Below are 24,949 nucleotides of genomic sequence, written 5' to 3'. Positions count from 1 at the left end.
ATAGTAGAATTAATTTATTGATGTCTGAGTACTGATGTGGCTGAAGGTACAATTGTAACTGAGTGTTTTAAATTAAATATAGAATATGATTTTTATTTATCCAAACGGCTAGTTAGCCTTGTTAAGCCCAAATAACGGAAGATGGGAATTAAAAGATCGCAATTTAGAAGCTTGATATGTTAAACCTAAAACATAACCATTTTATTCAAATTGGAAATTTAAAAGTACTAATTGCGATTAGTGATGCGAATTACGTTTCGATTAACGTTTCCACGTAGATAACTTCATAGTTTGTATCGCAATTAAGGCTGATCGAAACGGAAAATTATAAAAACTGTAAACAACAGACTTGTATAATAAACAGATGTACGGCAAGAGGGCAAAACAAATTACAACTTCGAGTCGAGTTGGACCAATTAACTTTCCGTTACAGCGAGGGAAATATGAAATAAAATGAAAAACAGCCCACGGCTCCCGACTTTTTTTACACGGAAAACTTTTAATTAAGGGATTAAAAATGACATTAGAGTGAGTTCGCAGCAACGTAACTTTCCCTTTGTTTCCTGTATACCCGCAAGGAAGCATGGACGCTCCTAAAATTACAATTAGATAAATAAATAAGCATCCTGTAGGAACTGCCTTAATTCTCTATTACGCCTTGTTAAAATCTCACCTCCCCAGAGGACAGGAAAGAAAAATAATCTACAAACTTAGTTTCGTAACATTCATTAAGAATGTTGGGAAGTTAGAAGCATTTCCCAGGGACATTAGAACGGAAAGTGGGTTATTTATCAACAAATTTAATTAAGTATTAGTAATTACCTCTTTATTTATATTAACTTTCGTCTGTTTTATGTTCAAGATAAAAGTTAATGATTAAAAAGAAGCCGCATTTCTGTGGTTTATTTTTGTTCTTGTTTAAAATGAACGGTTGAATAACCGTGTAATCGGATGGGTCTAATGAAAGTAATATTATCAAATATAGTTGGGATAACTCATTTATATCAAAGTAGTCTCAAACTTGTAAGTTATAGAGTGAACAATCCGTAGCCTGTGGTTTGTACTGAGGACGTATAATATTAATTACGGCATTGTAAATTAATGCTAAGATACCGCGAAACTTCTTCACTTAATTATTACTACTAAAATCTTAAAGTACAGTTTATTTAATGGAACTAGGTCGAGCGAACTTCTATCTAGTGTACCTATCAATCTAACTTCACTATTCATCATAACATTCATTTGCTTTCAGACCTTAATATATTTGGAAAGATGAATATTTTTCACTCCAATTACTTTTCCACTGAGGGACGAGGAAAGTTTTAATTAAAGATTGAGCGACATTATGTCCCTCATCTCGGAAAAATAACCTTGTTATAACGAAGCCGACGGTCTGTTATTGAAAATAATTTTGTTTCTGTACCTACGCCTAGCCTTAATACTTTATCTACTGACTGTACAAGTGAAGCGTAATTTGCCAAAATACATTTTTGTTTGGAATGTATCAGCTCCGTACACAAGGGATGTTCTATTGTTCAATTTGTTATTATGTTTCGCTACATGATCGATGTATGTTCGGCAATATAATGAACAAAATTCGATCAGTCGTTTTTGTTTCTCATCATATTTAAAGGCACATTAATCAATTGCGAGTGTCAGTTAAGACAAGTCGGCAAACAAATGCTGGAGTGAGCTCGTTAACTCGATGAACTTCGTTACGGAGCCCCGATACAATACAAGACCAGCGGAGTTAAAGTCGAACAAGCAAGCCACGTTAACGAGTTCCACCGTCGATCGTAAGTGGTAGTAAGAACATCTCTTTCAAACTCATGAATTGGCTCTCAAGTTACAGATTTTACTTACCATATTTTAATATTTTCCTCTACAATGAAGCCAGCAACAAAGGGAAAATTGAAAGGCAACAAATAGGGGCGCAGAAGACGCTTATTCTCATTCAAATGAGTTTCGAAGAAAGTATTCGACACTTTGATATTGTGATATTTACTTAGCTACCTCGTTTCAATATTGTATTGTTCTTCATTTCAGTGATAAGCAATCTTTAAATCGCTACTAAAGATAACACGTCCTGATTTTATAATTTAACTGATTTTCATCTATTTTTCTGAACAAATTATTTCAGTACATTTATGACGAAACAGGGTTGTGTGATAAGTGTTACAAACGAAAAGGTTTTACGAGTTTAAACACTTTTTGAGGTGTATTGTTTAATAATTCAATTTATTTCTGGTTGAATACAAAAAGAAGACATAAAAGCATTACACAAAAGGCGAAACTTAAATATAGCTTGAAATTGACGGAGTCAAACCTAAGATGGCTTCACAAACAAAGCCATGTCGGACGCAATTATTCCTTTATTTATTATTCCATCTCATTTTTGTTTCGTTATTTCTTTTGACAAGTTATGAAAGTCTCAAGTTACGCATTATTAAAATGAATGCGAACTTTTATAATGCTTTCAAAGCAAATTAAATGAAATTTTCTATTGTATGAATTCGTATCTAGGTACATAACGAGTGTGCAACACACAAAATACTGAGACGTTACAATTAAAAATGTTGCTGTTTCATTTTTGTGTGATTTAAAGCAAAGCTTGAGCTGGTCATAAATAAAGGAATATTTTTAATATTCCAGATGTAAAAGTACTGTGTAGGCTAGGTCCGTTTTGTGTTCATTCTTTTACTACGTTCGAGTTACAAAGTTTTGTTGAAGTTATATTTTGGTGTACGGAATTTTGTTTGGACAGTTTCGTAAAGAGGTACAATTATTTTATTTTTCTGAAACACAAACTTTGTCACTTTGTATTGTAAACATCGGGGAGTTCTTGAATGAGAGAAGTTTGTTTTGAATGAAAATTGATGGTATTATGTAACTCTTATTATTTCTTTGTGTAGTGGAGGACAACGTCTTATCCCACACCGCTCGTCAGCTGATACCGGCTAAGATTGGTGGTGCGGTGGTACTGAGGTGTGAACTGTCTCCACAAGTCGGCTTAGTAGACATCACGTGGCTGCAAGACGGTCTGCCATTGTCATCTGGATATTTGAGTGGTGGTACGAAAATAAAAACAATAAAGTTTAAATCATTGCTAGCAAAAATTTACAATAAAATTCCTTTCCTCTTGTGAAATAAAATGCTAAGTTTTCAAGTCATGAATAAATAAGCTAAAATATCTGTTTTATTTTAGAACCTCGTTGGGTATCTGGAGCTAGTGGCCTTCTACTCGGTCTAGATCTGACTCAGGCGGACATTCAGGCAGAATATTCATGCGTGGCTCTCGACACTCCCAGCCCGCCTTTGAAGCTCACTACCGACGGTCAGTCTAATAAAGCTTTATGCATTTAGAATGTCTTGAAATTTAGTCTACAGAAATTGGTAGGACTACTGAGTGTGCTAGTCAAAGACAAATGAGTAAGTAATATAACATTGAGATATTTAATTATCTTCTTAGAGAGCGACTTAACATTTTGCTATAAAGCGAATATGTTCCATAAGTTAAATTCCAAAGTAAGAAATATTTTACTTAAACAGTGAATCTTTACTACATAACACTCAATTTGTCTCTCAAAATCGTCATATTCATTTTTTTAATAGTAATAATATAATGATCCAATTTGTTTGTTTCGTGTAGACAGTAGCTGGTTGGAAAATATAGAATTAAATTCAGTGGAGGCTCGTGCTGGAGATACGATTGTACTGCCGTGTATACTGCGACATGTCAGCGGCCATGCTGTAAGGTAAATCAAGCTTTTGTTTTGTCACACCTATATTTACATTACTTTATCGAATCAATAAAATCATAGTTTTTGATGGAGCACTTTTTAAAACACATTCAATGGATGTTTAAATAAATTATGATTACAAATAGAAATGAGATGTTGGCCATGTTTCTTAATCGAATTTCCAATATATCAATTTTGTCACGATTACAAATGCCATTTAATTTCATTTACATTTCGTGAGTATAGTTCTAATGATCTTGATCACAATCAACACTTTAGTTCTTGATGTCTTTAGTATAATATTATCATTTATTTTGATTTATCTACCAATAAAGTTATACTTAGTTAACTCATACCATGAAGGTATAGCAAAATTAAATCATCAGTTGGCAGCGGCAGGACGCATCCGGCACTTGGGCAGCAGTATCAGCAGAGGGAACAGTACGTGGTGGGTCTCTTGTCATCTCCTCAGCTCGATCACACCATGCTGCAAGATACGCCTGCTCCTCCAACCCAGAGTCACCAACCAGAGTTCTTGTTAAACTAGTCGTGTATGAACCTCTGTCTGTCAGTGTCACGCCCAACCCTTTGGTAAGTTCATTAATAATTTTAGCTATCAATCGATATGATTGTCTTATTATATGAAGGGTTAAGTTAGACAGGTAGAGACGTGCCTACAATAACATCTTTTTGGCTAATCAACTTATTAAAATGTTATAGAATGTAAATTAATTTCGAAACACATTTTTGTGTTCTCTTTTAGTACTAAACATTTTGAAAATACCTACCAAGTTTTCACAGTCTAGAGATGGAATATTGGAACCGAATACTGAGCAATCACGCATAAGACGACAAAGAAACACTCAGTAATTTCTTAGAATTTTACTACTAAATGCTCAATCATATTTTTTGCTGTTTTGTGTAAGTACTCAAGTTTTTCCTAAGGAAGGTATTCTTGTTGTAGATGGTAGGCACAGGTGGTTCAGGCCATCTAAACTGCTCAGTGACGGGCGGTCGTGGTGGAGGGGTCACGCTAAGTTGGCAGCACGAAGGCAGACCTTTACACGCGCCTCAGTCCCGCCTCAGTCTCGGTCCAGTTCGCTCTCATCACGCTGGTCTCTACCAGTGCACGGCACATGACCATTCTGATTCTGCTGTTGCTGGTGCCGAGTTAGTTATTGCTGGTAATAGTTAAATTATTATTTTTAGAAGTGAGGCAGCCCAAGCCCCTTATAATTTTTGTTTGTAATCAACGGCTCATCTTAATATTTTTGACATTCAGGATTAATTTCATATCTTTTGTTAAAATAGTTTTGTAATAATTACTCAATCTTGTCTTGACAATAATGATCAAAAAGAAAAAGATTTCTGGAGTAGAGTAAACTCGACGCAAACTAGAGACGGCATCCATTTTGTTTACACCAATAAATAACTATTTAATACTTACAGACTATCTTTCAACTTTAAAAACTGACTTTTTCTTGGCTACCTTACCTACAATAAACCTTAACATAACTCAGAAAACAATCCGTTTATCTTCATTCCGGTTTCCAGACAGGCCACCACGGTTAGTATCAACGTTCAGTGGAGCGGTGACTAGGATCGGACAGAGCATAGTCATTAGGTGCGCAGCCACTGGCGTGCCTTCACCCCGTATACTCTGGACTTTAGATGACAGACCGCTGCCAGCTGCTCCCGACAAGTAAGTTTATGTATAATATGCTGGACGGAATAATAAGCTTTAATTCATAGTCTCTTATAAGTAATTTTAATTTTCAAAGGTTTCCTTAGAGGTTTTATTCATTCTTCTATGTGAGATTCTAAAATAGCACAATTATGATTTATTTAAATAACTGAAGGACAAAAGCTTTTCAAAACAAAAAAATGTCTGCAGGTATCAAGGTTAAACTATCTATTTATACTACTAAATTTAATACTATTTTGACCTTATTTCAAGTTTATAGTCTGCTAGAGTTCTCGAAAAACATAATAAACATGTAAATTCTTAGAATTAACTAGAACCTAGTTAGAAGAGACAGATACTGTTTTGTACAAAAAATATGTTTTTGTACTGTTTTCCATTTTTCTTTAGGTATAGCGTTAATACAAGGGCGGAGGCAATGCCGGGAAGTGAGGAAGGGACAATAGTGTCCACTTTGAGTGTAACTATTAGGACTGCGGACGAAGGAGGTAGATACGGATGTAATGCTACCAACTCGCAAGGATCTCATGCTCATCAAGCAAGACTGAATGTTTATGGTAAGAGTACTATAGTATAAGTATATATGTATAGATAGTATATATGTAGTTTCAAAGCTCGTCGTTTTACAAAGCTGTGTAGGTAAATTAAAATAAGTCGCTTTTGATCACAGGTCCTCCAAATATCAGATATTTACCAGCATTACATGTAAAGACTGACACAGACGTGACAATATACTGTCCGTATTCCGGATACCCGATTAAGTAAGTAGTTTTATAATCGAACACGAAATAGTTTCACTATTTTGGGACATGAGTATTGAACATTATTCAACCGAACGATAATTTTCAGAGAAGTAGTATGGAAAAGAGAAGATGGGTCCATTGTAGAAAGTATATTAGAATCGAATGATGAACGAGGTGTGCTAAGACTAAACTCGGTCCGAAGTACAGCAGCGGGAACTTACACTTGTGAAGTCAGAGCGGAAAGTGGGGAGCTTGCTCGAAGAACAGTACGACTAGATGTCCATAGTAAGTTCTTCATTTACTTACCAAAATGTACCCAGCTTACTGACAATATTTAAACGTATAGTTTATTCTTAACAGAGCCGCCGAAAATAGCACCGTTTCAATTTCCCGAGGAACTCGAAGTGGGCGGTAGTACGCAGGCAACATGTAGCCTGATATCGGGAGATAAACCGATACAGTTCACCTGGCACAAGGACAATTTGCCAATCCCTTCAATGTTAAAGGTATAAAACGTAACTCTACCGAAAGTCGTTTGCTTAATTTAAGTTTTCTCTAAAAATATTTTCTGCCGTATTTGCTAAAGAATGTTCAACGTCGAAAAATTTTATGATGCCTTTATACTTTTCGGAGTTTCTCAAAGTAAAAGAATGTTTCCTATTTTAGGTGGAACAAAAAAACATGGACTTTTTTTCTCTCCTCATTATACAAGACCTGACATCGGCTCACAGCGGCGAATACACTTGCCGAGCTACTAATGATTTCGGTGCAGTTAGCCATAGCGCTTCACTGATTGTCAAAGGTATTTATTGTCTAAGTTTACTCTGATACAACTGGAACACACATGTTCTAATTTGCTTTAGTACGTTACTCAGGTAAATTGGAAACCGTCTAAAATTGATGCTGATTTGATGCTTAAAATACTATCATTACCGTACTGTTTCTTGACATGTTTTCTACATTTATTCTAAGAATTTTTCTGTTGTTTGAAAGGTAAAAATTGTAAACAAACTAAAATAGCTTTCTTTTTCCTGTCTACAAAAAAGCTTTTCCTTTCTTTCAAGCCTTACTTTCTTTCTTTTTTCCTCTCTTATACTTGTTTCTATTTCTTTGCTGGGGCCAGCGTAACATATAAAGCAGTCTCTCCGCACAGAATCTCCGACATGGGTGTGGCGAGCACAGAACACGTCGGTGTCTGCTGGAGCAGCCCTACTTCTACCATGCTCGGCCAAAGGACAGCCTACTCCTAGAATCTCTTGGGAGTATTCTACAGGTAAGAGTATTTCTTATAAAATATGTGATTGGTCTCAATCAATGATGAAATGTTTTATTTGTAACTGTCCCTAATCTTATGTTAAGTGTTCGAAAGCAAATTACCCTTTTTTCTTAATGAATTAATCTGGTGTTTAAAGCGATGGTTGCTAATTATAATCGTTAAAAGTTTGAATAGTAATCAAACTAAATAATAATGCTTTCTTCTAATTGACTTACTTAGCACATATTTATTAAAAAAATCATCCTTTTTTTCAATGAACTCTAATCAATTACTAAATTATGTTCACCGTTGCGACTTTTAAAAAACCTATTGGACATTTTTACCACAGTTCCCTCCTGATCGGATTTAATTTTGTCTCAATTGTAGTCAGCTTCAGCAATGACGTAATTTGGTTACAGAAAAGCCTTCCGTGGCATTATTTGTGTTTCCATCAATGTGAAAAGCTGAATTTTGTAGGTAGTAATCTGATCGTTGCGGTAGAATAATTACAGTATTACATTGTCGTATTCAATAGCTACTGCAATTTGATTACGTATTGAATAGATAATATAGCATGTTGGTATTTATTATTAGTATAATGTATATATCAAGTTACTACGTAATAATAGAAACGTATTTTCAAAACAAAAAAGTGATTTTGCTACTATTACAAGCTCTTTTAATAACTGTGAGCTTTACATAAACAAAAGTTAGTCGTATCAATAATATTAGTTTTGTTAACTAAATATGTATTATTTTTAATTTTGTTTCATCGTTCTAGTTTTGAACAGATAACTAACAGTTTATTCAATAAAAAACTTCTACATTCAGTTTCTACTCAATAAAATTAACGATGTTTTTTAAACAATTAAAATCTTCTCTTAAACTCCGTACTACCTCAACATTAGTACGAGTTTGTTTTAAGTTTAAAATAATCGAAACGAGAGCGCGTTCAGCGCTCTGATTGGCCGGGTCGAATAAACCAACCAATCACAGATACAGGGTACAGATGTAAAATGTAAAAGTACCACAAAAAATCGTCTAACCACAAAAACTTCATAATTATATCACCTGATTATGAGTTCATAACAAGATTTTAGAAGCCTTTCTCTATAGCGCGCCATACCACGATTCTCTATTTTACAGTTTCAATTACGTCACCATCTTATATTAATCATTGGTATTGATCCATTCAAATAAGTTTTAAATGTAGTATGTAATGGAGAGCCATGCTTCGACACGAATAGTCGATAGTGATACCACAGCCTCACAGAAAACCGACGTGAAACAACGCTTGCGTTGTGTTTCGTTGTGTGAGTGAGGTTACCGGAGGCCCAATTCCCCCCTTTCCAATCTTGCCAATCCCCGATTCCCAAACAACAATCCTTACCGTTTGCTCGTTTGATATGTTTCATAAAAAAAGTAAAAACATAAGTAATAAACTATCTTAAAATGTATCTTAGACGGTGACAACTGGCGTCATGTGCTCTGGGGCCAATCAGAGGCGACTGATACAAGTGGGGGTTCTATACTGATAGACGGCACGGTGTGGCTGAGAGCTGCCAGCCCTGAGCACGAGGGCTGGTACCGATGTACGGCGCGCGTCCAACACTCCTTCCTACATCATTCGTTCTATTTGGATGTTAGAGGTAAGTGGCCACTGAGAAGTAAATATTTTATTATTAGTTAAAAGCCCCTAAAATTAAATGGAATAAAAAAATATTTTATTGCATTCGGTTTCTGATTTATGAACATATTTTGTTGAGACTTATAGACATTTACCTAGAATTAATTAATTCTAATAGTACTTGTTCTTCAGATATTATTATGTGAGAATTTTACTTAAATGGTTGTGAACATTGCGTAACATGTCCATTCAGTAATCGATAAGTAACGCTGCATATTTTAGCATATTAATATTGTATGTAACTGCATATAGACGATTAATTCCACTAATGCTACAAGCCATTTAATGTTGCAATTAGTAATAGGACGATTAATAGGACGTTTTATCCAGTTTCTCTAGCTTAAGAAATCCTTCCATACTTACACTAATGATCCATAAATACATTGAGTTCTAACTGGCGCACTCAGAGACGTTTAATGATTACTTAAACTATTCCTTAGTAACGATTTTGTATTGAAAAGAATTACTAAGGACTGAGTTAAGTAGCCATTAAATTACTGTGAATACGGCGGTATGACATAAGAAAACACTAAGTAGATCACAAAACTCGTACAACACAGGTAGAACTTATTTCGTAAACTGTATTTGTTCTAATTTCCGTAACGTAGAACCTCCACGACTGAGCAGAAGTGGCAGCGGTGAGACTCGGTGGGTGGTGAGAGGTACCACAGCAAGACTCTCCTGCACTGTCAGAGGGGAGCCTGAAATTCACGTACATTGGACCCACGACTCCAGGCCTTTGTCTTTACAGTAAGTATTATTTGTTTATCTTTGACAGTTTTTCAGTAACCCCAAGTAAAAATATAGTGTAGATATTAAGACTGTTTTATTATGGCATATATGTTATATATTATAACTATGGGTTAGCCATGCTTCGGCACGAATGGCTCGGTTCGACTTCAGCCACGGCCTCAAAGAAAACCGACCCAATACTCCCCTTCCCAATCTTCCTAATCCCCGATTCACCAACAACCCTTAAAATCCTAACAACTAAAAGGCCGGCAACGCACTTGTAACCGTCAGGTGGTCCGTCTGCTCGTTTACCGGCTTATACCATAAAAAATGTCGTCATAGTTACCATTCAGTCTTAAAATAGAACTTTATTATGTTGCTGTCTAAAACTTTATGATGACGAGCGTATCAATTCAGTCAATATTCACAATTATTTGACTGATTAATGTTACGAAATGTGAAAACTTCCATTTCGAAGACTTGACGATTTAATTTCCTGTTTCGATGTAAAAGGCCGATAACGCGTCCTGATCAATTTTACGTCAGTTACAGCATCTCCGACGCAAAATGTTTCGTAAAATAAACATTTAAGTTAATTAAGGAAATATATTAAATCATGGCTTTTCATCTTATAACAATTTTCTAATAATTAATCTTATAACAATACACGTAAGTAGGTATACTTACGTTATTGAAATTGTTCATAAGTAGGTTCATGTTTTGAGAAAAATAAAAACTGATTCGGTAGCGTTGTTTTGTCAAAGACCTTCATTCAAATATGTAATGTTAAAAGGTGACAAGTTTATGCTTGAACACGAATCGATGATGATACATTCGGACATTATCAAGTGAGGCTCAGCATTTCAATCAATTTCATACAAAACTAAACTTAAGGATTTCTTCCTTTATTGAAGTTAAGTTTCAAGTGTCATTTTTCGTGATAGTGGCTCCGGTGGTGTGGAAAATAGGGAGACTAGTGGTGGGGCGATGACGTCGGAGGTAACAATACCTCACGCGGGACCAGAACACGCCGGCGAGTATCGATGTTTGGCGCGCAATCTTTACGGGAGCGATGAGTTAGTGTACCGACTGTTCGTTAAAGGTAAGGTTTTTAATACATAACATTTCATATTAGCAGAGAAAAAGTTGTCAAAGTTATTACTAATTGTTTAATAGCCTACAGTTATGCCTTCAGCCAAACAAACTTGTTTTCGAAATTTTTACTATAGTTTCTTTCGTTATAGTGAGAATTGTGAATTCAAAATGAAGAGATCCAATATAGATATAATTAAGGTTTTTCTTAGAGCCAATTAAAATGCTGTCCTTATGTTTCAATGAAATATATTGAAAATTAATTTCCAATTAAACTTATTTTTGACGTCATTATATTGTTTTTAAGTCCAGTGGCCGTGCGATATAAATGTACATATTATGAACACGCCTCAAGTAACGAGAGAATATTCATTAATTAATTCTGGATCTATTTATCCTTATCCTTATCCTTATATCACATAATGAACTGTAGGTACGTTCTATATTTGACAACCAATATGTAGGTTATAGATCTTTTTTTTTAGTCAAAGGCTAACGGCGCATTCCAATAACATCTACCTGTCGGTAGATTTGCCTACCAGTGGTAGAATGTTGACATAAGCTCCATACAAAATGTGTCAAAATACTACCTCTGGTAGGCAAATAGGCAGGTTATTGGAATGCGCCGTAAGACAATCCTGAAATAGTTTCTATTTGATATTTTGTATCGATGAATACATTGATACATATAACATATCATGAATTTGTCTTTATAAAAAAACCCTTTTATCCAGAACTTTAAGTAAAGCCAGCGAAAGCCGTTAAGTGCTAGAAATACGAAAAAGAAAATGCTCTAATTCTGATTCCTAAAGAGGGTTTTAGTGCACATTTGTTCAAGTTTTGTAAGGATTGTCTGAATAAGACTGAACGAATTCAAATCGGCTCGATAGTCATCACTATATTATAACGGGTGTCCCAACAAGAACGCAAGATTTAAATTTGGCGGCATTCGAAGTGTCATTGTTTGACATTTGAACAAGTGTTATTGTTTGTTAGTATAAGGTACGAGGTTAGTAAAAATGGAGCGCTACACGATTGAAAATTAGGCAGGTCAAGCGCAAACAGTCAATCATGGTGTTCGGTATCGTAAAATGATAACCAGTTGTTTCGTACCTCGAATTAAAAAAATGGATTTGGAGGGCATGTGGTTTCAACAAGATAGCGCCACATGTCATACAGCCAGAGAAACAATTAAATTGCTGCATCAGTCATGTCCCGGTCGTGTTATTTCACGTTTTGGAGACCAGAATTGGCCGCCTTAATCATGTGATTTATCAACATTAGACTTTTTTCTTTGGGGTTTCTTAAAGTCGATGGTTTATGCGAGTAAGCCGACGACGACTCAAGCCTTAAAAAGGAAATTGGACGCTGTATTAATGAAATACCGCATCATTTATGCAAAACGATCATTGAAAATTTCATTAAAAGATCACGTATGTTTCAGCAAACCAGCGGCAGCCATCTGCCCGATGTATTGTTCCATAGATAACCTCATCCTCTCTACTTTACGATATTATTAAGCTTTCACGATTTTTTTAAAAATATCTGCGTTTTATTTAAAATTTAAATCTTGCGTTCTTGTTGGGACACCCTTTAGTATAAAACAAAGTCACTTTCTCTCTCCCTATGTAACTTTGTATGCTTAAATTTTAAAAACTACGCAATGGATTTTGATGCTTTTTTATTTATAAGTAAATAAAAAACCGCATCAAATCGTTAGTAAAATATATGACTTGCATTTTTCTATACATTTTTTGATAATGATTGCCATAATGACATAATGAAAAAAATCTTATATCAGTGGCTACGAATAGGACTTATATGTTTGTTAGAACTAGTTGTTTAGTTCATGTTCCTGGAACATTGTTCCCAAAGGATTACTGATTAAGATTTAATTTTGAAACACAATAATTTTTTTCTGAGCAAACTTTTCACACGTAGGTTTATACAAAAGCAAATATATTTCTTGATTTACATTGAAACTTCATGTTATTAATTTTACATCCGGTTTTATTTTGGCGAAAAACATTGTGTTTTCGGAATCAACAATTGTAAAATCGTATTTTCTGTTGATTTTCGTATGCCATTCGTATTTTACCTGAATTTCCCAGACGGATGTTTGCTTCATGTATGTAAATAATTACACTTTTGAAGTATACAAAATGACCCAGATAAACATGGAAATATTATTATTTAGTTACAAATGTGTAAGAAACATTGATATATTATTATAAACATAAAGAAATGAAGAATTGAGAAACGTATGCAAATATTCTAGTGATCCTGACACCCCTAATATTAAAAACATAACAGCACTTTTGGACTAGCAAACACGATCATAGCCCACTGATTGTTATCTATACGAAGTTTCGACTTCAGTTCCCATTCCCTCGACTATTAAACATGTAAACAACATTAAGTTAAACAATAGTACCTTATGTAGCAGTCGTTTCACTGAGCTGTTGTTCTGCAGCGTCCAGCGGTCGTCATGTACTCGCGTCGAGGGCCATAAAGCGTAATGTGTGCCCGCGATAATACTGAATACGGGGCCCCGATGTATAAATATGTGCACGTAGAAAAAATATTCAGAAAAACCGTTTATGTCAATTTTATAAAAATAAGAGTGGTTCAAAATATCACCTGAATGAATGATCCTAATCCGCAGAACTTCTGCCTACATCATAGAAAATTGAACAGTCTTTATGTAGGTATCCGTTCTACTATTGGTTGATTTACCTTAATGTCGTGTACTGCCATAATTACTGCTTAAGATGTTCTACAAAGCACTTAATTACGATTTGCTTGAAGTGTAGGTTTCATTTACATACATATTATTACCATTTCCAAAATAAGATAAACAAATTATTTGGTAGCTTGGTACGGGGTTGGTCCTTCTGCACTTATTCCTTATATTCAACCTTTTACCCTTACAAACGTGTAATTTATGACACGTGATGTTTCGGTTATGGTTATATATGGTGTTAATAAAATACACAAAGTTTTAAATTTTCGTTTTCCGGACGAACAGATTGTGTGAACTTTATGTATTATGATCTAGATAGCCAGTTGTAATTACGCTAGCAGATGGGATGGTGGACCAACATTATTTGAGGTTTAACGTAATAAAACCGCTTGCAACCGAAGCGTAAATCTGAAGATAAGGGGAATACCAAGAAGCGTAATTTAGAAGCTTTGGTTTTTCTTACAATATAGATGTTTTAAGCACGTTGTGTGTTACTACACGATTCGTTTCTGAAGGTTACTACCTTCAGAAACGAATCGCTATTTAGTTTAGGAAGTAACTTTGCAGCGATTGTCGTGAAATCGTTTTAAAAATTAATATTTCATACAAACAATAAGCTACGTAAACTTACAGAGCGTCCAAGTGTACCAGAAGAAGTCCGAGTTTCCGAAGTGTGGTCCCGTAAAGCGCGCGTCACATGGCGTGTCGCGCGCGGCGCACTAGTGTCGCACTACTCGCTGCAATACCGCGCGTTGACGCGCGACTTGTCACACGCACCGCTCGATGCACCGATGCCAGCTCTCCTTGACAACTGGGATACACAGGACGTTCTCAATCTAACATTGGCGAATTCTGATCTGCTGCATGTTGCGTGAGTATTTTTCAAACATGAACTTCGGCAGAGGTTGAGACATATTTCACAACTTTAACCATAATTCTCCATTTTGTGTAATGTCTTTTCTAATCTACGTATATTTAGCAGTTCTATTTCGATCGTCTATTAATAATACATTCCTTCATCCCTTTTAATTATTCTTCTACTTCAAACAAAATGAATCGGAATTTTATAAATTCTAATAACAATTTACCCTACTAGATATTGGTTTAATTTTAACAGCTTCGTAAACGAAGCTGTTATAAAAATAGTCGAGTGTTTGCGGAGTAACGATTGTTTTGGATTTAAAGTTTAATAGCCTTTAGACCATCGGGGAGCACTGAAATGTTATAACCCTTTGTACAACTTGAGTACTCTGGAAAAAATCAAGCCCAGTTAATTAATGTTTCCGTAAATTTTTCAACAGTTAATTTTCCAGTTTATTATACGATGTTTACGTTAATTACGATCGTTTTATAATTTACTTTCGGAGAGTTCTAGAAGTTACTCAAACATTGGTTTACGAGTGTAAATAATTTAATAAATTTTGATAAAGCCAAAATTTTATTAAAGTTACATCCGTAACGCTTGTTAATTAAACTAATTAAAAATGTAACAAGTGTGAGTTAGACGTATTATTTGTTCCGGAGATAGGAAAAAATATGAACTTTTTCCTATTTCTACTCATTAACATTTTTGTGTTTACTTTGGTCTACGCAAAGATTTTGTAAACTTTCTAATTAATGTATTAATACACCAGGCCAGGTCAGGCCAGGTCAGTTGTCATTCGATTGATATACGACCTTAATACAAAACTATAAAGTTGAAAACTTGTTAAAGAAATGTGTTGGTGTGGCTCATGAAATAACCATTTCATTAGACTGTTTAGGTCAGGCTTTTCATGGAAATGACACGTGAATCAGCGATCCGAGATATATTATTCATTGTGTCAATTGAGATGTCATTCGTATTAGTTTTCCTAGAAAGTTGCCCACAACTATTTCTTTATTATTCAAACACCTACAACCTTCTTCTCATTAGTCTAATAATAAATGTATCATTACTCCCCGTCTTGCGACAAAATTAATTCCTTTACTAATTAGATCTAATAAACCTTCTGTCATGTACCTTGCTTCTAAAATTAGGTACACACTTATCAGAAAAATATGATTTGTTTTTTTTTATTAGATGTTTATTCCATGTGAAAACAAGAAATATTCAGATTCTAATCATACATTGATATTTTGATTTACTTATTTTTTATTCAATCTTCAAGCACTTATTTAAGCGCGTTGGCGTACCTAATGCCGTAGTCATTCTCTTGTCTGCATTTTCACTTTTTTATGAATTGCCAACACCCACAAGGGTGTGACATTCAAATGATCAATTACCATAAAATACTCCTTATTTATTTTATCTTTTTAATATTGGTGCTTTTACAAACACAATAATATGACACGCAGACCCAAAATAGCAATTTGTGGATCACACAAAATGCTGCGCCGTGCAGGATTAGAACCCGCTAATTTATTTATTACTAGCTTCTGCCCGCGACTTCGTCCGCGGAAAATTAAAAAATTTAGGGTTGTACTACCCCTAACATTTAGGGGGACGAAAAATAGATACCGGATAAGCACAAAAAATTTCATCAAAATCGGTCAAGCCGTTTCGGAGGAGTATGGCAACGAAAACTGTGACACGAGAATTTTATATATTAGATAATCCGCTAATTAATTCATTAAACCTGCCATGGTGACTGGGCAGCCCAGCCGATTGCCCAGACAACAAGCTAACAGTGCAGTCAAAATGATTGAAATGAATACGTTGTAACTTAGGTCCGAAGGGCCGGGCCGTGCAGGCGCGTCGGTAGCAGGGTTGTCTCCCGACACGCGCTATGCGATGCGCATGGCTGCCTTCAACGACGTCGGCGCCTCGCCCTATACTACTCCATTACACTTCACTACTAGAGAGGAAGGTGAGGAAATGATACACACACCTGAATACGTTATAGGCACACAACTTATTTGAACGAATGCAATGTACGTACGGTGCTTCAATTATATTGGAACTATTATAATTGAACTAAATAATTTCTATGTATCAATGGAACTAAATTAAATATGTACAAAGGAAAATGTTAAGTGCTTTATTATATCTGGAGTACTTTATGATCACTACCTGAATGAAATACCTTTTAGGTACTTACCTTGTAATTGACTACTAATCTACTCAATGACTAATCGTTGGCTATCCTTCCGTTGGCAAAATTCCGTTTGCAAAAATAAACCAGAGATAATTAAATGTACACAGTAAATATTGGCCCCAACCTAATATTGTTAAGAATTCTCAATATTACGTTTATGAAACATAGCAGTGTGCGGAAATATCATTAATATATTACTGAAGGTCGGTTCGTAATGAGGAGCAGTATGAAGCTTCCTGCCCATTAAAAAACAGTGCTGTGCAATTTCCGCAGGAAACTTCGCAAATGCGTGTGAATGTATGAGAATGTCCTTCTTCTTTGTTCACAGGATAAAAACGTATATATCACAAAGCATTTTCAACTTTATTTTTAGGTCTCTAAAGTTGAATGTTCTTTGAGTTTTCGTGTTGAATGTGGTGAAGTTTTTTTTTCTGTGTCACTTCTGACAGAGTTTTTTTCGCTAGCACCCGGTGGAGCACCTCGCGACATTACCGTGCGGGCACTTAGGGCGCGGGAACTTCACATTACTTGGCAGGTAGGTATCATCCAAACTTTCTTATGTATTTATACAGCATACACTTAGTGTGGGAGTCGGCTGATGGCATTGATCATTTATCAGATATTCTTCGTATTGAGACGGGCTTTGTACAAGTACTTTACGCTATATTTGTAGGCGTAGCGTTCTTGTTGCTACGTAAATGTTTCTACAGTTCTGAAGTGAAAATTTTGACTTAAGAAGTTATTCATCTGTCGAGATTTTAGATCAATCTATAAATACCTAAAAGACAATAGTGATACAAATCAACTGTTCTTGCAAACATTTGTTTTACTGACTACGAAAGATTAACAGGACATTTTGTAATCATACTTTCTCTTTTAGCCACCACCAAGAGAGACTTGGCACGGTACCCTTCTAGGGTATACCATACGATGGTGGGAAGTCTCAGAAGAAGGGAAAGGTACATTGAGTGACAGTCCAGGGTCTGAGTCGGGAGCCAGTGCTGATGCTACCAGTACCACGCTACGAGGATTGAAGGCTGCTACTAGATATGGAATAACTGTGAGGGCGTACAACGCAGCAGGAACAGGGCCTCTGTCACCGCCACATTATCGACATACTTTGGAGTCACGTGAGTAACCTTTAATTTCGAAATAATACTTTTTCTTAAAATACCTATAGTCTTTTTGTGTTGAATGTGGATTAGCATAAGACACGAGTATTTTAATATTTATAAAGTCAAAAGAACGTCTCATTTTGTTAAGTACTGGAAACCAAAGAGAAAGTTAAATATGTGATTAGTTAGCGCGTCAAAACTGCTTTGTATACTTTAATAACTCATCGTAGAATTCCCGTAGCAGTTCGATCAAAATAATTCTAAGCGTTAGTACTAATAAATAATTTGCTCACTAAAGGAATCCGACCGCAAGCTTCATGAAAATTATTCTTGCTCCCGATAATCGCCTTCAAAAGCGCTATAAAATGTTCCAAGTTGGAAACTGAAAGAGATCGATTTGTTTAATGTTCGAAACAGTCAGCCACAGAAGAGTATCGAAGTTGAAACTTGGACAAGGCAAGTTTTGTCGTAGTAGTAAATAACTGAGCTTCGCTATCGACGTGAAGCGACGATCGTAAATTTTCCCATCAAAATGCAAAATGGCTTAATTGGACTGCGGCCTTCTCGATCTAGGTCAAACGATTCAGTACAAATTGATGGCACTTTTGTATTCTGCGTTTGTTTCATTTTTATTTCTTCATAAAAAAATAGACTTACAGCTCTTTTTTACTGTTAGTTACTTGTTTGAGGCAAAAATAATGAATGCTGTTTCAATTGTATTGTTCTTACGTTCATACTTTGCATTTGAAACAAGAAAAGTTTTCATTTTTGTCGTATTTCGCTTAAAAGTGTTTTCTTTCTTTGTCACCATGCAATAATGAATAGAACTCTCGGTTCGTGTGCCTCACAATAATTTTGCTGATCGGAATAACTGCGATAATTATCCCTTAAATTCCTCAAACGTTTATGTATGATCTTTTCTTTTCAAAATTAAACGTTGCCAACTTGAAAAGGCTTAATTAATGCTCTTAATAAGTCACATGTGCGCTCAACAACCTTTCGAGTAATTAATCTTAGAAGATTGTTATTAAGGAATTGCTTTGCAAGCGTTTGGAAGACATGGAAAAGCTGTTCGGTTATTAACTCAGTGGAAAATTAATACAAATAATATTTTGGAGATAAATGGTTGTACGTTTGAAAATGTTATCCTTGAAAAATCTCATTAAGCTAAGGAACTCGAACCATTAATATTTGTGAAACAAAAAGTGTAGGAGTATTTATTCTTGGTAAAGTTAAATCGTTATATCGTACAAAGCGGAAATAAATTGGTCGGAAAATACATGGTATGTCCCTCTGCGAGTTGTAAGAGTATCTTCCTCCTCGTAAAGCGATCGTCTGAGCGAAGTGTCACTTGCTACTTTCCGACACTAGTGAGAGTTTTAGTAAGAGGTAGGTACGAACCTCGAGTGATTTCGATTTTTAAAAGAAAGGAAGAAGTTAACTTTTCACTAACATTACAAAATTATGGTTTAGGCACTTACGTACAAACTGCACCTAGATAGGTATTGTATTCATCGAGTTATAAAAAAACAACAAATACGTTACAATCTTGTAGCGTCTTAATAAGTTTAAAATCAATATTTTATTATAGTTTATTTTAAAAATATAAACTTTCCAAACAGCCCCAACTGGTAGTCCAGAAGGAGTAACCTGCATATCGAGTGGGTCCACGTCCCTACGAGTGTCATGGCGGCCGCCGGGAGTCGATAACAGAGGAGGGCTCATAACTCACTATACTTTACAATACACGCGACGGGACGCCGATCCAATGCTGCCCACACAAGACGCGTATCTAAGGATACAGGTTAGTTTACTGTTTACCTACTTGTTTCCACAGTTCACTAGAATTAAGAAAAGTATCGAATTACGGCATCTAAGCAGGAATTGTACTGTTTTTCTGCTGACTTTTTGTCGATTACATTAGATTAGGTGCGATAGTAGGTCTTAGTAGATTCGATTGAACGACATTATTTTAATCATCGTTCAAAAATAGTTTTTACTTTAACGATACTTGAACTCTGTGAAACGCTTTGAACAAAACCAAACCTGTAAATAATACCAATAGTTTTCATCCACTAAACTTTATACCGATAAACCCAAGAAGTATCAAAAACGCATAAGTATTCAAAATACATTGTCTGATATTGTGTGGTTTTCCTTTACAAAAGGGTGAAGAATCAACAGTTTCGCGATTGACGCCGTACGCTGAATACGAAATCCGAGTGAGGGCGCACAATGCTGCAGGGGATGGCCCTCTGTCCGCCCCGCAAGTTTGTAGGACTGATGAAGATGGTAAGAAAACACTATAAACTTTTAAATATTTTTATGGAACTTTGTTAAATACAAACACTTAAGAAGTCTAGTTGTCGTCGCTTATTTTATATAACACCAGACGATAAATATTGCTCATAAAACTGGGAAACGACATTAGGAAGATTTATTTGTAAAAAACTTTTTTCCATTTATGACTCGAGGTGCGCGATTCGTTTTAGCGTAAAATACTCATAAGCTGCAAAAGCGACAACTTATCGGATTGTCTCTTTCCGTAGTGCTATGAGCAATTTTTATCACTGTCACTTTTAAACTTCTTCAGTGATATTTTCTGACGGACTTCGTTGTTTTATGTGTTCATGGTACATGTACTTGATTGTTCCGGTGTGTTTTTTTGTGTTGTACAAATCATCAGTGCAGTTCTTGTTTTACTCCAAACAGTGCCCAGTGCTCCGGGTGGCTTGAAGTTGATAGCTCTGGGCGAACGGTCACTGAGAGCCTCCTGGCTGCCTCCGCCGGAACCCAACGGAAAACTGACACACTATACGCTGTACGTCAAGGATCTATCAGGGTAAGTCAATTATAATCTTATTATCTTTATAATAACCATCGTGAAATCTACTTAATTAACTAAAAATCACGGTTTACTCACGTAAATTAATGGACGCCTTTATTAATAATTAAAGCCTTACTAGTTTCGAGTCATAGAGGGACTCTTCAGCATGATCAGCGTACGCAGACGCGGCGACGTGCAGCCTTCTAAGTAGAGTAGAGTAGTACTAGAGCTTGTCTACATTAATGAGTAAACCGTGATTTTGTAGTTAATCTTATAATTAAATTATGGCTAGAAAAATCATAAATCTCATAAAATAACTAGGTATTTATGCGTTAAGTGATTAACATAGACAAATTCTTGTACAGGTTATTGCTTTATATAGCGTAGACGTTTCCTATTATATGTATACTTAAAAAGAAAAGTTCTGAACTGTTCAAGTTACAAAACATTTCGTCTATCTTAGTTCGTTTATAGGTCAATTTTATTTATTGTAATAAATTACTTCGGAAAAAAGTCTCTTTATTATTTGAAACAATGAATAAATTACGGTTAGATGGTAAATTCATATTACATACACATATTCATCTAAATACTGGCGAAACAAACATTACGTTTTGTATGAATTAATACATTAGGCGACTGTCATTCATTTCATGCTAAAATTAAATTAACTAACGAATAATTGGAAACAGGCATTCAAATTACAAATATTGATTTCTCGTTGGGAAGTTGCGTTTAGTATAATAATTTTATATAATATAATATGATTCTATATGTAATAATATGCGTATAATAATTATGAACTGTATCCTAAATGCGTAAAGTTTATTTTCTTGTTTTCGTGTCTTGTGTCTTGAGTTTGCCTGGTAACTAGATTTAGCTAAATGTGATTCATTATTTTGTATGGAAGAGTCTGAGTGTCGTGTTTATGTGAAATTGTATGTTTGTAAACGCACCCACGACACAGGAGAAAATCCTAGTGTGTAACGTAAAAACAAATGTGGTTGCAATCTGCTTTCGCAACTCGCTAGTATTGATACGCGTTCTCGACTAGATCCATTGTCAGATTTATAGGCTTCTGGCTATCCGTACTATCGTAGAATTTCATATACCAACGAGGATCAACGGCTTAACCAGAACTCTATAGAATGGAGGACAATTTGATTCAAAGAAAATAGCAGTAGTACCTATTCAAAGTATAGTTCTGTATAGTATAATCCTATCAAAGTGAACAAAGGGGTCCGTTCAGTATCGATATTGTTCTTTGCATAGCTAAACGGTTTGTTGTGTTCCAAGTATTACTTGGGTCAGTATGCCTCATTCAATTCTGCTCACTTAACACAACCAGGTTCTCAGAAATTGTACGATTGCTGGATGTCATGTTTTAAAATAATAATAGAACTTTATGGAACTTTAAAAGTAATAGGTGAAGACGCAAGCAAATCAAACTTATATCGGAGTTGTTTATATTTCCTACTTTATGATTCCATAACAAAGTCAAAATCTGTCCAGAATTTTATATTAAAATAACCAAATTAATTTACCTAAACAATCAAAAACCTGTATCAAGCAAGTATCAGAAATCTCATCTCGATCTAATTACAACACTGACCGGCAACAAATCAGAGTAGTTGAATGGTTCGACGTAGTTGTAGCATGGGGCATCAGAACGGAGCGTTAATGAGATTACACGGCAGGACGACCTCTCTGAGATGAGTGACAAAGCAAAAGGGATATTGCAGCGAGCTAGGTAAACTGACGACTGAAACGTCCATGTTGTTCCTTGCTATATCAATCGAATAAGGAACGAGAGATACGAGAAATACCTACACTAGTAACTATCTTTTCTTTCAATGAATTCTTAGTAAATATTGCCCTACTCTTCAAAGTACATCGATACGAAACTTTATGACAGTTGTTACGGTTACTCAGAAGGCTGACAATGGGTCTAAGTAAGAATAAGTGTATGTGACAACTTTAGCAAGTTGAGGAATGCAGATAGACTATTTGCTCCACGTAAAGATTTTACAGAAAAATAAAAACATTCTTATTTATAGACAATGTGTTTAAAAATCGGCGTTGCCTTCAAACAGAAAATGTGAGGAGAAGAATCGGTCGATAGTCATTTAATTTTAAAGAAAATCATATTCCAAAATTCCATTCGCCCCAAGTACATACCCGCGAGCGATTACAAAAGCAATTATGTAGTTGAACCGCTGTAAGTACCAGTTAATAAATAATTGAAACAGAACTCTACCTGGCAGGGGAATAAGCAAAGTTGTTCAGCAATCAAAGTTAAATACCGCTTGTCCTAACCACTTCGCATAGTTTGTTCAGTAACTGGTTTAATACTTTAGTTCAGCCGAATGATACAATAGTTAAAGTACCATCCTTCACTCCGCTCCTTCGCCAGATTTAATCCCTTCGTAGCATCTGAAGGATTTTGCATAACAGTATCAAATATCTGCATAGGTTATTGCAAGCATATTGGTTTATAAAGGGTGTGGGTGCTGGTGCTACCGGTTGCTTGGAATTTCTACGACGATAATAACATTTCATGTGTGATCAAGTGTGTAGTGCGATATCGTGTGTATTATGGTCGGATAAACTGCGAATTTAAGGAGATTTTTAGACGAATAGGTATTATGGATGATGATATTATGATATCTTATGTTGTTTTATTCAAACTTTCGAGTTGAAATACAACGTAAGCATTATGTATTAGCGTGAAAAATATTTATTTAACTTTTTATTGTGATGATAATGATATTCATCATCGTGGTCGACGTCGTAATCATCTTTGTCTAAAAATTACATACTTAAAAGCAATTTCTTACTTCCCACTATCCCCATAGGTCACAAGAACCCAACGTGACCCGTGTGAACGCGTGCACAGAAGTTGAAGGCACGACCACGGAGTGTATGCGCACGATGCGTGGCCTCCGTGCAGGTCGCACGTACGAGGCGTGGGTCCGCGCCGCCACTGCCGCCGGGGAAGGTCCACCATCACCTGCCGTCGCTTGCCAGACCAGCTCGTTGGGTAAGTGGTTTGTGTTGAGATTCTTCTGTCGTCGTAGCTTTGTTGATTTTATTGGCTCTACCATAATTACATAAATATTGTCATTAAAAATAGAAATCTTACAAAAATATCTGTTACTGATGCAAATTAACCTAAGAAGTATTCGACACTAAGTTTTTATTAACTTCAAGTTGCGTAGGCATTCATGTCAGGCATGTTTCTCACGTTTTATAGTGTAAAAAGTAGATTTCAGAGATGAAGTGAATTGCAATATAGTATTCAAAGTCATTATTTAAAGCGAAACAGATTTGTACAGTAGGTACGTGTTTACTTGTTTAGCACCGGGTCGTATCTCGTCATTTGGCGGCGTGGCACTGGGTGCGGCTGGCGGGTCGCTGTCTCTTCGGTGTGTGGTGGGTGGTGCACCGCCTCCCGCCAAACGATGGCTCCGAGCTGGTGCACCACTACATCCACGACCACCCTTCCATCTTGATGGAGATGCATTGCTTATTCGAGGTAAGAGCTCATAAAAATATTTATTAGAACTACGATAATTGGTTATCATGTTTTGCCCCGTGTTGAGGTAAAAATTGGTGTTATGATACAAATACTTAAATTATTATTTGTATAAATTATGTACGTTTTACTAGTTTTAAGTCACACAGGAATCTATAAAGGCGTGCGCAGCGCAGCGACATATGACAAATAATACAACAAAATGGCATTCTAACAGGTTTAGAGTTGTCACACGCCGATAACTACACATGCGTGGCTGAGAACCCTCATGGTTCTGACTCAGCAACATGGAGAGTGATAGTGCTTCGACCGCCCGCACCGCCAGGGCTAGCGTTACTGGAAGCAAGGTCCAGGGAATTGGAGCTTGAACTAAGGCCAGCACCGAGAGCACCTGGACATGCCATCCCTAAAACTTACAGCCTACATTGGAGACTAGCTACACCAGAGGTGAGTAAATACACATACAGATACACATGTACATACTAATGTAATAGTGTTAGTATACATCATTTCACATTAAACGAGTCAGTAACTTTTCCCATAATTTATAAGTTCCATACACATATGAAACGAACTACTGTACATTGGTCATAATTTATACTTTAGGCGACTACTGAAATCTAAAATTGCGAGTATCGATCATTGAGGCGTTTCTATCCAAAATTGTCCGAAAATTAAAATCAAATACATTTTACATACAA

The 24,949-nt window shown here is 35.7% G+C and overlaps 1 protein-coding gene across 2 annotated transcripts in view; it reads left to right on the top strand.

Annotated features, from left to right (window-relative positions):
- LOC118264535 (cell adhesion molecule Dscam2) overlaps positions 1 to 24,949 on the top strand; it is a 46,674-nt gene that overhangs the window by 14,840 nt on the left and 6,885 nt on the right. For both annotated transcript variants that reach the window (XM_035577067.2, XM_035577066.2), the window contains exons 4-28: positions 2,913 to 3,071; positions 3,206 to 3,334; positions 3,650 to 3,755; positions 4,127 to 4,331; positions 4,705 to 4,924; positions 5,295 to 5,442; positions 5,833 to 5,999; positions 6,113 to 6,203; positions 6,292 to 6,470; positions 6,546 to 6,691; positions 6,852 to 6,987; positions 7,339 to 7,458; positions 8,904 to 9,089; positions 9,736 to 9,877; positions 10,804 to 10,961; positions 14,328 to 14,565; positions 16,404 to 16,543; positions 17,236 to 17,306; positions 17,652 to 17,901; positions 19,509 to 19,690; positions 20,055 to 20,178; positions 20,599 to 20,728; positions 23,569 to 23,753; positions 24,072 to 24,248; positions 24,466 to 24,695. In XM_035577067.2, the coding sequence (XP_035432960.2) occupies positions 2,913 to 3,071; positions 3,206 to 3,334; positions 3,650 to 3,755; positions 4,127 to 4,331; positions 4,705 to 4,924; positions 5,295 to 5,442; positions 5,833 to 5,999; positions 6,113 to 6,203; positions 6,292 to 6,470; positions 6,546 to 6,691; positions 6,852 to 6,987; positions 7,339 to 7,458; positions 8,904 to 9,089; positions 9,736 to 9,877; positions 10,804 to 10,961; positions 14,328 to 14,565; positions 16,404 to 16,543; positions 17,236 to 17,306; positions 17,652 to 17,901; positions 19,509 to 19,690; positions 20,055 to 20,178; positions 20,599 to 20,728; positions 23,569 to 23,753; positions 24,072 to 24,248; positions 24,466 to 24,695 (4,019 nt within the window). The remainder of the gene's footprint in view (positions 1 to 2,912; positions 3,072 to 3,205; positions 3,335 to 3,649; positions 3,756 to 4,126; positions 4,332 to 4,704; positions 4,925 to 5,294; positions 5,443 to 5,832; positions 6,000 to 6,112; positions 6,204 to 6,291; positions 6,471 to 6,545; positions 6,692 to 6,851; positions 6,988 to 7,338; positions 7,459 to 8,903; positions 9,090 to 9,735; positions 9,878 to 10,803; positions 10,962 to 14,327; positions 14,566 to 16,403; positions 16,544 to 17,235; positions 17,307 to 17,651; positions 17,902 to 19,508; positions 19,691 to 20,054; positions 20,179 to 20,598; positions 20,729 to 23,568; positions 23,754 to 24,071; positions 24,249 to 24,465; positions 24,696 to 24,949) is intronic.

Source organism: Spodoptera frugiperda, chromosome 26 (genome assembly GCF_023101765.2).
Source record: "Spodoptera frugiperda isolate SF20-4 chromosome 26, AGI-APGP_CSIRO_Sfru_2.0, whole genome shotgun sequence".
NCBI lineage: Eukaryota > Metazoa > Arthropoda > Insecta > Lepidoptera > Noctuidae > Spodoptera > Spodoptera frugiperda.
Note: the sequence above shows the minus strand (reverse complement) of the source record. Positions and strands in the feature narration are given on the sequence as shown.